Source organism: Doryrhamphus excisus, chromosome 14 (assembly GCF_030265055.1).
Source record: "Doryrhamphus excisus isolate RoL2022-K1 chromosome 14, RoL_Dexc_1.0, whole genome shotgun sequence".
In the NCBI taxonomy this organism is placed as follows: Eukaryota; Metazoa; Chordata; class Actinopteri; order Syngnathiformes; family Syngnathidae; genus Doryrhamphus; species Doryrhamphus excisus.
The window spans coordinates 12,254,397-12,268,223 of record NC_080479.1 but is presented as its reverse complement, the minus strand read 5'-3'; the positions used below and the strand labels follow the sequence as shown (position 1 = coordinate 12,268,223).

Sequence of the window (13,827 nt, the reverse complement as noted above, 5' to 3'; positions counted from 1 at the left end):
TTAAAAATGTACAGTTAATCCATGTGATCTCACTCGTGGATGATCCGTATCAGAATCGGCAGTATAAAACCCTGATGGGAGCATCCCTCAAGTAGTTAGGAAGTTGACCGTGCGTTACTACCACCTACTGGACTGGAGAGCAACTTTTTATCATTGACCACAATTTTTGTCACAAAGCTAGAAAGAAGGAATCTACGGCTATAGACATCTTTCATGCATTCACGTTCCATTTCTGAAATCATGGTTCATTACTAAGTACATAATAAACTTTTTTTTAAAACCGATTTTAGGTCCAGATGGCTGTCGATGTGAGATTTGTCCAGGACACCCTGAGGGGAGACAATATGACAGAAATCCGTATGAAGTTCATTAAGAGGATTGAAGAAAACCTTCCGGCAGGGGATGAGTGACAACTTTTTTTTTTTTGTCTCCGGAGAACTGAATGGACAAATAAACTAGAAGAGGACACACTGAAACCTAAGACCATCGTGTGGCCCTGCTACCCTCAGTATACACCACTATGGATCACAACAATCCTTAGTCAAGTGTACAGCCCCCACTTATTTCTTTTCATTTGGAAACAATTATTGAAGACATGTTTATTTTGCTGTACCAAACTGGACACTTATACAAAAATATGAATGTTTTACGTCATCATGTGCATATTCTTTTTTTAATGTTCATAATGCTGCCGCACTAAATTAATGATGTATATTATAAATACAACATAATTGATTTGATTTGTACTGCGTGTTATTGATCAAAACCAGGTCATATATGCACTAACACACTAAGTGTCAGTGTATTGATGTTGTGTTTCACCCCTGTTCCCCTTTAGAGTCCTGCAAGGGAGGCAAACAATAACACGTGTGTGTACATGTTAGTGCTTGGCTCTGGTTGTCAGCCTGTGAATGGCTTTCACAAGAATTCATGGACAAACTTCCCATTTAGATGCACTGCACACCTTGCCAATAACTGCCAACAGATGGCTGGTCACACACCCAAAAACACACACATGCATCTGTAAACAAACAAACAAATCACATTAGAAGGCAGCAGGCATTTGTATGGAAACGTAACACTTAAAATAACCAGCAGAGGGCACTGTTCACATGACATTTCTCAGCCTTAAGCATGATTGTTCATCAGCAAACAGCAGGAATCAGACCTACTTTGCATTTCTGGCCCTTGAAAAATACTTTGGGAACATTACAGTGCCTTATTTGAAGGAGTTTAAGCTTGAGCTGCCAGAGTACATAAATCACAGGATACAATTTCAGCTTTTGAATATGGAAAGACCAAACAATCCGTAGCGGGTGGCCGGTGCCAATATGTGGACTCTACAGCCCCATCCCACTCCTATCTGCACTCGTTTCAGAGGATAGAGTGAGCGTCGTTAGCGTGCAGTAAACCCTGTGGGCCATTAGGCGAGCTCTCAGCGCATTATGTGCACATATCCAAGCACCCTGCAGGCCGGTGATGTGGATGTTGGATGGAGAGCCGACAGGAAATAATTTTTGTGCAGAAGCCTGATGTGAATGACCTAGCAGAATTAGAGGTGTATACCTGAGAGATGGACAGCTGGCTTTGTTTACTTGTGTAAAAACCTTCTATCACGAATAGGATTTGATAAATCCACCCAAGTGGTACTATATGTAGTATTTATACCTATTGTTGCTGTCTTCTCTTTCATCTTTAACCACACATAAGCACAGCAAAAGATGTTTCCTCTCGCTCAAACATCTCTTTCACTGTCAAATACTGGCTTATTCCTTGTTATTGAAATGTCCTGTCAATATTGCTGATCTTTTCCTTAATATTTATTTGTTGTAGCTTTCATTATTTTCCATAAAACTGACGGATAGACCAGAAAAAACAAGTAGCAAATGTCGTGAGTATGAGACAGTGTGTGCTCTGATCTGATTTTAAGCCAACTAGATTTTTCCATGTGGGCCTTTATGGGAAACAAATGGGGAAAAGCACGCAGTGACGATAAACCCCACTGCAGTCTGTTTGACCTGCATTTATTAAACACAAAGTATGGAATTAAAAATTCATTCACCAATATAAAAAAACCCGAGTTGCCATGGTAATGATTGCAATGCTATTTCATGCCAAAAAAAAATTAAGGCCCAAACTATTATATAGCATATTCACCCGAATATAAGACAACCCAGAATATATTACTGTTTCTTTTTTTCAAGACCTGGTTTTGGAAAAAAAAACATTTTTTTCCTTTGGCAGAAGTGGTTTGGTGCCCCCTGTTGGTTTGCATGTATAAATCTTTGGTCGTCTTACATTGGTGGTCAATATGGTAATCATTTTTCAGGTCTGGTGAACTTGTAGTCACTTTTAGTTTCCGTTTGGTCTGGCCAACAGAAAGAGAAGAGATGACAGCAGGATTGACAGCACTGTTTAAATGTGAGCAAGCAGCAGAATGCAGTGAGTCAGCAAACAAGTGTTCTTGGTTAAAAGAACAGGCGCTGAATAATGTTACTGGCCAGTGAAGCAGTGGTAGGATGTGGTTCTTCTGGATCATCATGTTGGAGCTTTCATCATTCACCAGGTGTGCACTTGACGACAATGGACACCTTGTTGAATTGGACTGATTTTGACTTGTATCTGACTCGGTGCTTAAAGCAGATGTTAAGCGTCAGATGGGTTAACATATTCTATCATCTCTTTTCAAACTTTGAGGGTATATTGCTGTGTCAGAATAAGAACTCTTCATGAATTGAGTAGTTTTGATGTTCTTAGTAGCGGGAGTCAAACGTCATGTTTTTTCTTGATCTGTCAGAGTTTTTGAACCCTAAAGGCTTTGAATTCTATCAGATTAAAAGTGCTCGAGTCAGAATGATTCGGAGGTCGTGTTCATCTATAGTGATAATTTTTCAACCAATCTTCATACACTAGAATATTTGCAAGAACCCTATTGATTCGGAATGATATCAGATTAAATGTGTTTGAGTCAGCATGGGTGGAAGGTCATGTTCCTTATCTGTATCAGTTATCATTTTTGACCCAATCTTCATACTCTGCAAGAACCATATTGGTTTTTAATGATATCTGATTAATGCTTGAGTTAGCATGAGTCCAAGGTCATCTTCATCAGTGATCATTTTGAACCCATCTTCATACACTGGAATATTTGTAAGAACCCCATTGGTTCAGAATGATATCAGATTAAATGTGTTTGAGTCAGCATGGGTCAAAGGTCATGTTCCTTATCTGTATCAGTTATCATTTTTGAGCCAATCTTCATACTCTGTAAGAACCATAATGGTTTTTAATGATATCTGATTAATGCTAGAGTTAGTATGACTCCAAGGTCATCTTCATCAGTGATCATTTTGAACCAATCTTCATACACGAGAATATTTGCAAGAACCATATTGGTTTTTAATGATATCTGATTAATGCTTGAGTTAGCATGAGTCCAAGGTCATCTTCATCAGTGGTCATTTTGAACCAATCTTCATACAGTAGAATATTTGCAAGAACCATATTGGTTTTTAATATATCTGATTAATGCTCGAGTTAGCACGAGTCCAAGGTCATCTTCATCAGTGATAATTTTGAACCCATCTTCATACACAAGAATATTTGCACGAACCCTGTTGATTTTGAATGGTATTGGATTACAAATGCTTCCATAATCAGACAGCCTCCATACTGTCAATGCAAGAAGAGCAAGAACCTTATTCATTTTGAATCCAATGGGGCCTTTAATGTGGCTGCAAACCCTTCAGAAAGTAGGTAGTCGTGCTCTTGGATGTATCTATTAAAAGAAGGCATTGCAAAACAGTAACGATCCGAGTAAAAATCCACCTATTTGGGTTTTCAGCCATCACTAGGTTACCCTAATGCTTTGTTTTTCGTTTTTCTCCCCTCTCGTCCCTTCCAAGCTTTTTGGATGGTCGCTGCTAAGCAGCCCTCACTCTGCTTCCAATTTCCTCCTGCTCTTTTGTTCTCCCTGTTCTCTCCAGGATGTGATGTTCCTCATGATACATCTCCTGATCCTTCATATCTTTGCACCTCATTTTCCTTTGTTGGGGGGGTTCTTGAAACCGCAGCGGTTCAAAAGCGGGAGTTTATGTAACAGGCATTGAACTTTCCAGGCTGGAAAAAAGTGCCATGTATAAGTTTACACCGGCCGACCTTGAGGGCAAACTGCACCTGTCGTCATTATTGCGACTACATTAATTCCAATTGAAAAGCAGGAATGCGAACATCCTGCTTTGCACAGGACTAAAATCAAACCAGGCTTCCCTCCCATAGGATAGAACTGCCTAGAGGCTATACACCAGCTGTACTAGACAGGATATTCACAGGCTGACAAAACACACACACACTTGATTAGTACTTTTGTCTACCTGCCAAACCATCAATTTCAACATCGGCTTTACATGTCCTCAATAAAGCATTTATTATCCACCCCCATTCCTGCTCTTCCCACACTGGTTGGACGTTGGAAGGGGTCTGGATGTCTTATTAGGCAGGCCAGACATTTCAGATCTGTTAGGATGATTTTCCGTACAATGCTGTCACATTGGAACATGAGATGGCCTCAAATCTGAAAAGTGAACTGGAATTAGTGCAACCATTGTTATTGTCTGTCCTAATACACCGGGTGAGCCTAAGCCTAAAAACAGAAATATGGTGTGTATATTACATATTCATTCACACGTTTCATCAGTTTTAGATTTTCTGTCAATTCAGTTATACAGTATATACGCCGCACTGCACTATAAGTCAGAAAATGGCATGTTCCAAGATGGCAAAGCATTTCATTGGAGGACAAGCAGCATTGAAAATGATCCAGGGGGAGGCTGATGTCATTGCAGTGCCCCAACAGGCACCAATGAATGCTTTGCTCAAATGCAATGCATTATGGGAAAACTTGTATTAGTATATGTTTGCATATTATGTTAGGTGGGGTTTTTGTGTCTGCGTGATGACTGACATGATAAATTAATCATGATAATAATAGCATGTTTAAACTAGTCTATAACATTTTTAGAAAAAGGTACTTACTTGTTTTGATGTGATTCATTGAGACATGGCATTCTATTAGAGTGGGCCAGGAAATACACGTATATTTTTACAATCATTGGAACATTTTGGTTCTATAGTCAACATTAATTCCACTCCTTAATAGCTAGTGTATTATTCATTCACCCATTTTTGATTCTCACATGTGTTTTCGTTCAACGGCGTCTCAGTGATTGAGATCTAACACCCCCTTTTTTTTCAACCATTCACTTGACAGCAACCCACAATTCTATTCTAAATGTTGTTTTTGGAACAGTGCTGTTGCCAGTTGAAAAAAAAAATCACAAATAGGTGCGGGATATTACAAAAGTCAAGTCATGAAGCCATTTATTGTGTCGGACCCACCAGTTATTTCTTTGATGGTTTCACAACTACACGTTCAATTTTACACGAGTGAGTTTAGTGATTACATGACATTGCATTGCAGCCTTGTTGTATGTCACTTTACAATAAGGTACACAAAAATACAGTAGCTACTAAGGAACTACTGACAAAGGCACATACCTGTAATTTAGAGTAGTTACTGAGGGGCCAATCAACTAGTGAGTAGAGTAGTTTCAGAGGAACTATAAGGCACATAAATTAAGAGTGGTTACTGAGGAACTAATGAGTAGTGGTTAGGGTTTGGTAGGTTCGTTCCTCATTAATACTGTAATTTTGTGTACCTTATTGTAAACTGTTACAAAAGTGATGTGAACTAATGTCACTGTCCTTGTTGACTTGTCAACATTGATAAAATCACTCATAACATTCACCATTTCCTATGGTTTTGGAAACCAAACTCATAACTAATGTAATCCCACGTGACCATGCGTACATCTGCCTCTCTCTGTGATTCCACTGCTCATTCAGCGTGAAGGTGCTGAAAAACCTTCTCCGCGGTCCTCATAGAGTACAAACCTTTTTCCAATTATCTAGGCATGCTGGCTCAGTGGCGCTTATATGTAATGTTAACAGAACCCACTGCTACTCGTTCCCGAGAAGGACCACAGGGATCTGAAGAGGGGATGAGCCTGTCGAATTGCAGCCTTTGACTGTCAGCATCCACATCAGTCAACCTACGTAAGAAAATGTATGGTTCCTTTGAGAGATGGAAAGGACTGAACTTAAAGAATAAGTCCAAATTTAAGTCTTTACTGATCCAGACCAGAGGCGTGCATCATGTCAGCACCATCATTTGTTATATTCCTTATTCACCATTAGTGCCATTCTTTATCAGTCTTTTCCCAGGGTGTCCAAAACGCGAAAGAAGAAAGTTGAAAATATTAAAGCAACAGCAGAAATGAAAAGAAGCCATGATTTTATGACAAATTCATAATATTCTGAGAAAAAAAATTGTATTCTGATGAGAAAAAATGGTTCACGAGAATAATTATGAGGAAAAATATTGTCATATTTGGAACATAGTGTTGAAATATTAGAGAACAAAATGCCAGCATCTCAATATGTGGAAATATGTCTACAAGTATAACATGAATTGCCGTGAAATTGTGTACATTTGACATTTATGCTCCTTGCGTGAATCACTCACTGACTTTGATGCCAGAAACACTGACTGGCCATAAAAGTTGCTTTTGAAGCACCAAGAGGATACATTCTTGAAAACTACGGCAGTCGGGCGCCTTCATGAAGTGAATCACTTTATGACAGTTGCAAAAAAAAACATTCCACATTTAACTTATTTTTATTTTGCATTTAGTTCCAATTATGCATGATTATTTAGCATGTTGGTATTTTTTTCCTCCTGGCCTGTAGTCAAGAGTCTAAAGTCACTGGTGAATGTCCAAGTCTCAAAGTCATAAAGCAAAGACTGGGAAGAACCTTGGGCTTTCGTTTATGGATGTAAATATCTGGAAGGCCAAACATTCTGGTTCTGGGAGACTATTACTCCATCTGCTCCGCCCAGACATCTCCTGATCATGAATGTGTACCGGATCATTCCAAACTGAATCGTAGTGCTTGGAAGCAAACCTTACATTTAAGTTTCTCACTTTACTATATGTGCGGGTGGTTTTCGGTTTACAGCGTTCTGGGTTTTGCCTTTTTGTGGTTTGTGTACACTGCTATTAACTATTAATACACTACAAAAACAAAAAGGGAACTCTATACTGACAGGAGTCAGTGTCAACGATTCAGTTCATTAGTTCTAGGCACAGCCAGGGCTTTGGAGGGGGGATCCGGTTTGGTGGCTGGGGGATTGGGTTTTTGCTTTTTCCTGCTGGCTTCATTGGGCCATCGCAGCCGAGTGTGAAGTGGCCGGGATGAGAATCAGCACCTCAAAGTCCGAGTCCATTGTTTTCCATCTCCAGATTGGGAATGAGATCCTGCCCCAAATGGAGGAGTTTAAGTACCTTGGGGTTTTGGAGGATGGATTGTGGTGTCTGCAGTGATGCGGACTTTGCATCGGTTTGATGCAGTGACAATGGAGCTGAGCCAAAAGGCAAAGCTCTCATTTTACCTGTTCATGTACGTTCCTACCCTCACCTATGGTTCTGAGCTTTGGGTAGTGACCGAAGGATCACATGTACAAACGGCTGAAATAAGTTTTCTCTGCACGGTGGATGGGCTCTCCCTTAGACAGCCCTGTCGTCCGGGAGAAACTTAGAGTAGAAACACTACTACCCCGCGTTGAAAGGAGCTGGATGAGGGGGCTCTAGGATCTGGCCAGGAAACCTCCCATCCCGGATGCCTCCCTGGGCAGGTGTTTGGGGCTCCTCCAATCAGGCTACGGGGACGACCCAGGACACGTTGGAGATGTCTCTCAACCTACCCATGAACACTTGGGGATCTACCTGGCGGAGTTTGACGATGTAGCAGGGGAGAGGGAAGTCTGGGCTACCTTGCTGAGGGTGCTTCCCCTCTGAACTGACCTTGGATGAGTGGAAGAAGATGGATGGACTTCACATGATCAACAAATGATGATAGTTGCAAAATCATAAAACTTTATGATAAAGCTTGACCACCGCTTCTTTTTATACATTCACAACAAAAAAATTAGATTTCATTATAGAGTCTGGGTGGAACATGTAGTCATGTTAGAGTCAGAACTTGAACCTGGTTGGTCACAGTCACTCAGCATCCCGATGGCGACACCTCTAACGCCAACACGCGTGATACACAAACTTAGACCTGGTAGTGGGAGCTCAAAGACTGAACTGTTCTTAGACACAACCCCCTCATTCACACCCACCTCCGGTGCTGCATGGTCTGGTTCAACTTTACAATACAAAGGGTTGGGGGGGCTTAAAAACATGGCCTGTCATGACTCTGCCTTCAAGAAATGTCACAGAGTTGCGACAACACACCTGCCGGGAGCTAACTTGTGGCGCGTGGAAAGGTGGGGCCAACAGTGCCAACAGAGTATTTATGCTATCGTGACATCATCAGGTAAGGGTGATGGAGTGCTGTGTCATGCTTTGTTTGGTTTTCCAGCACTAAGCACATTAGCAGTCATAGCGGCTCTGGCAAAACATGTCAAGCGAGGATAACTGACTTTGGGGCATGGCTGAAAACAGAATAATAACTGGAGGGAGATGTGAGGTGTCACATAAGTGTGTGATTATATTTGCTCCTTATGCCCCCCCCTTCTTTTACACCTTGGTGAACTATAACCCCTTTGGGCTAACAGTGTTCCCCTTGTGACATTTGAGGCTCCTTCTTCTAACACCTTCATACTTAACCTACTGTATCCTGGTAACTTATACACACTGTGAAATGGCGGTGCCACAGCTGGAGATACTTCTATTAGACGCAGTGCTTATGGTTTGATTTGTTTGGAAAATGCCCGAAACATCATATGTTTTCAGTCAATACATGTAATTAAGGTGGTGTAGGTGTAGAGAAGCAGAGCCAACAGGACATAGAATTAGCTTAAATATACACATTTTTACTACTAATAGGCTGGCAATCATTTATTAATTATTTTTTTCAAAAACTGAGATGTAGCGTGGCGGCACGGCGGTCGAGTGGTTAGCGCGCACACCTCACAGCTCACGCTTGTGTATGAATGCTAATGAATGTTTGGTGGTCAAAGAGGCCGTAGGTGTGAATTGGCGGCCACTTTTCCGTCAGACTATCTCAGGGCAGCTGTCACTACAGGTGTAGCCAACCATCACCAGTTATTATCATTATTATTTAACTGGATTATTCAAAAACTACATGCAACCTTGGTTACAGGTAGCACATGTGCATCGCCAGAACTTACTGAAATTTGGTGCACATCGGCGTTAAAATGTGCAAATACAAAGTGTTTTTCTCTTGTGATTGTTTGCTCTTAATGACAGTCTTCCCCTTCTCCTTGACTGCGGCCTCAGTGAATAGTCTTTGTTTTTTTAGTAACCCCCCACTTCATAAGCCAGACAGTAAGCATTGCAAAAAAACTGATTCTGGGGCTAACACAACACACGAGGATTCCTGGCAGGGCAACCAATAAAAATGGGTGATCCAGGGTTGCTATGGCAATGACAGAAACACTGCTCTTTTCATTACAAGCCAGTCTTCCTTCAGAATGATTTCGAAGCTGTTATTTTAAGCTCCCAGTTACTGTACACTGCCACCGAAAGCCACCCAGCTACTTCAACTTGACAAAAAGCCATTCACTGCAATTACTGTGATTAATTATGAACGTTTTGTACAAGAAAGACACCCGGTAATTAGAAACGCATAAAAAATGATCGCCATCATGAGCAGTAATCACACTGAGAGCAAAAATGAAAGCAAAAAGTTGTTAGTGTAGAGACGAGTGATGGATGCTTGACTAGGCAGAGGTCCCAATGTGACCCTGGGATCTTTTTCAACTGTTATATCATCACAATAAAACAGTGTAGAGAGTCAAGGAGTGAGCGTGACCACCAGTCTTTATAGCGATGATGAATATAACAGACCTGTAGAATAACACAACGACTATAGCGAGTGGTACAAGGAGGGGATGCTTGCATAGGTAAGGAAAGAATGACAGGCAGTGACTCATTCATGACCATGTCTTTATTGAGTTGTGTACCTCATTAAAAAATGGTACGGGTCCTAAAAATAGAAGCACTCCTGGAAAACAACGTCTAATATTTCCATAATCGTATAATTGGGTACTGTATGACACAGTCAAAACCAAAATGATGCCTATTTAAAGAACTGTGCTACTGTTGAGTGAGCTGTGCCACTTTGAAAATGACAACATATTACAGTACATATCCACGGCACAATTCCACATGAAAATTTAGTAGCAAATCCCACTAATATTATGTAATTTGATGTCAGAACATGACTAATTTCCATCAACATGAGCATAATAATCGTCTACAAGCATTATAAGATAAGATAAGATATGCCTTTATTCGTCCCGCAGTGGGGAAATTTGCATACAGGACAGAATCAGTTAAGCAGTACAAAATACACAATATAGAAATAAAAACAATATAAACAACCCAAGTATTAACAAAATCAACAGTTTTTCCCAGAGTTATATACAATGCAGTATGTAGATAATATGAAACAAGATGAGATATATGACCAGTCTATACACTGAGATCTTGCTAGTGAGTTAATATGAGGCATTATGGAAATACTTCACATAGAACTTAGTATATTGCATTTAGACTATACATGACTTCTTGTGAGAACGGGCTCCCACATGGTAGACAAAAGGATGTTGCTGTTTGTTTCCTCTCTAGATGACCAAGAGATTGACTCGGGAGGAGTATCATTTCCTGCCCCTGCTGACGTATGTGGTCGCCGTAGGAAAAGGAAGTGGAAATACACGTGTTTGACCTGTCAACTGGACCGAGGAAATGTGAATCAACACGATTGGCCAAGCCAGAGCAGGTCAGTCTGGGTCTATCATTATTTGTCTATTATGACTTCTGATTCAGTGGACTGTCATGTCTTGATTTTGCTAGCCTCAATGGTCGAGGACCATGCCCATCACACCTTAGATTGTCCTCCATCACATGATGAAGGTCATCACTTTTCCTTTTCACCTTGTGTAATGTGAGAGATGCTTCAAAAACCACAAAAATGTTGCACGGTCAGCATAAGGTCGAGGTATCCTCATAAGAGTCCTGTTTTTATTGCACAATTGTGCTGAAAGGCAAAAAAACAACTTCAAAATTGATAGTGGACTATCACATTGTGGTGGTGACACATTTACTGCTTAGCTTATCTTTCACGGAAAACCACCTAAAGTATTTTTGAAGTCAATGTCCAAAATCGTTGGATATAAGCAAACAAAGATGTCCTGCAAATGCATCCCTTTTGCCCACATAAACCAAACCACGTTTGAGGTGAAACACGAGAAGGCCTTGAGATAGCTGGGACCATGCAGTTCAGAATTGAAAGAAGATATTACAATAGACACAATTTGGACTCATTGTTTAATAGAGGTGCCTCTATTTGTGTGAAAGGAAAACCGCAGCCAGAAAGTCATCTGTAAGTCATTCTTTAGCAGTTTATGGCAAGATACCAGGTAATCATCTTTTCAACACTGTGTTCCCATCATCGTCTTGTGCTTTTCAGCTGCATCATTTTCCCTAATATGCCAAATTACCCTCAAGCTTTTGTTGACACACAGCACTTTTCGACACAAATTTGCCACCGCATAGCAGGCCCACCCTCTTCCTTAAACCCCTCGATCCTATTTCCCCGACTATTATGCTTGCATATTTCAATCGGCAAGGAGCGCGAGTGAGGGGTGGAGGTGGAAGAAGAAGAGCGGGAGGCGAGGGAGGAGAGAGGAATGAAAAACACAAGGTCAATGAGAGAGAGAGAGAGAGAGAGAGAGACATTTCTTTCCTTCACACCATGTGTTAGCGTAAGATATTCATTTCCTCTGCGATTCCTCTCCCTCCCTCCAGCACTTTGTTTTTCTTCTCCATCACTGTCAGTGTTCGCTGGCGGAGGTGGTCCAGGTCGCATCAAGTCCACTGGATCCCGTTTCTATCCTGGATCCGTCCCCTCTCCAAATCGGTTTCCCAAATTGCGCACCGTGCAGAGTGCAGCTGCGGTAACCCGAGAGCATTGCGTTGTACTTCTCGGATGCCAGAGCCCATTAAAAAAGAGCATGTTTGACTTCTCAGCTTGATTTTTTGTGATTGAAGTGAAGGGACAATCTTATTTATCAACTAGAATCTCAACAAAAGATTTGGTGATTCATGTTGGATTTAATGTCTCCCAACAGAGCCAGCAACATGATTAATCGACTGCACATTAATAGTTTTATAACAAGCAAATAAAATTAATTTTGCTCATATTTTCCTCCCTTTCTCCATGTTTATCCTTAACTAGTTTGACTGAACAGCACAGTTTGTCTCCTGAGTTATTATTGTCATAAATCTGAAAAGCAAAACCCAACAACAACCGTGGTTGCATTTGTAAATGCAAATTTATTGCAGCACATGGAGATAGAATTTATTCCATGTGGTGGGGGAGAGTGCCACATTGCTTCTTTTGCACAGAGGGTCCATTTAACCGGTGCATTTTCATTGAAATCATTTTTCACCCCACTGCTTAATGAGATGATTTCATCATTGCAGACAATCAGGAAAGGGAAGAGGATGTTTTGGAAATCTTTACTGATCCAAATTGGATCTTTTTTGGAAATACGTAGCTGGAGCTTGTTATGCAGCTGAGGCCACACAGTTAGTCGTGAATTTAGTTAAGTCACATGGCTGGCTTTTATGGAGCCAGCGTAGGGTCACTGTCTGAGGTAAAACGTGTGCTACATTGTTTTACTCTGATGGAAGTTTACTTCAAATCAAGCGTATGACTTGGGATTTGACTCCACCTGTCTTGTTTTGACTTGAGACCGAAGTTGGTCTTGTACGTTTCCAGACTTGAGATTAAAGACTTGAAACTTCATCGACTGCTGCATTGACTGTGCATTAGAAGGCATTTTTTTCCCTTGAAAAAAGTGTGAAAAAGAAAGGTTGTGTTGTATTTGGAGTATAGAGATTTATACATGGCTGCACCGAGTGGTTAGCACGCAGGTTCGATTCCTCGCTCGGGCATCTCTGTGTGGAGTTTGTTCCATGGGTGGGTTTTCTCTGGGTACTCCAATTTCCTTCCGCATTCCAAAAACATGCTAGGTTAATTGGCGACTCCAAATTGTCAATAGGTATGAATGTGAGTGTGGTGTCAATGGTGGTTTGGCCAACACTGTGATTGACTGGCGACCAGTCCAGGGTGTATCCCGCCTCTCGCCCTAAGACAGCTGGGATAGGCTCCAGCGTGCCCACGATACCTCGTGAGGAATGGAAGATTTATACATGAAAACCAACAGGTGCACAGAGCTTTTCTTCCTGTCACTCACACACATCAGGCACGACACAGAGACACGCTAGAAAACAACCGACTAAAACAACCTAACTCGTCCGATAAATATTATTTTTCTGGTTATTAGCTAAGCCTTCTGCTGTCACGCACATACATACAGGCGAGTGTTGTCCACATGGCTTCGTTAGCTGCTGTTTGACTGATGATCACACCATGAGCCTCCATAACTCACCAAACTCTGTCATGTGTTTGTTCTTCAAATGCTGTCTTAAATTAAAGCTTTTTTACATGCTAGCCCCACAAAATAGTTTTTGTAGCATGTGTTGGCCACACGGCAGACATGATTGCTTTTGTTTTGAAGGAAAGTGGGAGGACGATGCTGCACAAGACGTTAGTTAGGGAAAGATTCTACACTGCACGAAGAGATTAGCAATAGTGCTAGCCACAGGTCATTTACCTGCATATCAGATTTTTCACTGAAATTGTTCGATACTGATCGGTAGCCAGTCAATC

The 13,827-nt window shown here is 41.1% G+C and overlaps 1 protein-coding gene across 2 annotated transcripts in view; it reads left to right on the top strand.

Annotated features, from left to right (window-relative positions):
• trappc3 (trafficking protein particle complex subunit 3) overlaps positions 1-13,827 on the top strand; it is a 49,260-nt gene that overhangs the window by 2,698 nt on the left and 32,735 nt on the right. The window contains exon 5 of one of the 2 annotated variants that reach the window (XR_009119415.1): positions 10,719-10,869. Coding sequence is in view for 1 of the 2 variants with exons in the window: in XM_058047850.1 (XP_057903833.1) it covers positions 291-410 (120 nt within the window). In the remaining variant the exon portion in view is untranslated. Of the gene's footprint in view, positions 1-290; positions 736-10,718; positions 10,870-13,827 lie in introns of those variants that run through there. The other variant, XM_058047850.1, reaches the window with a different exon arrangement.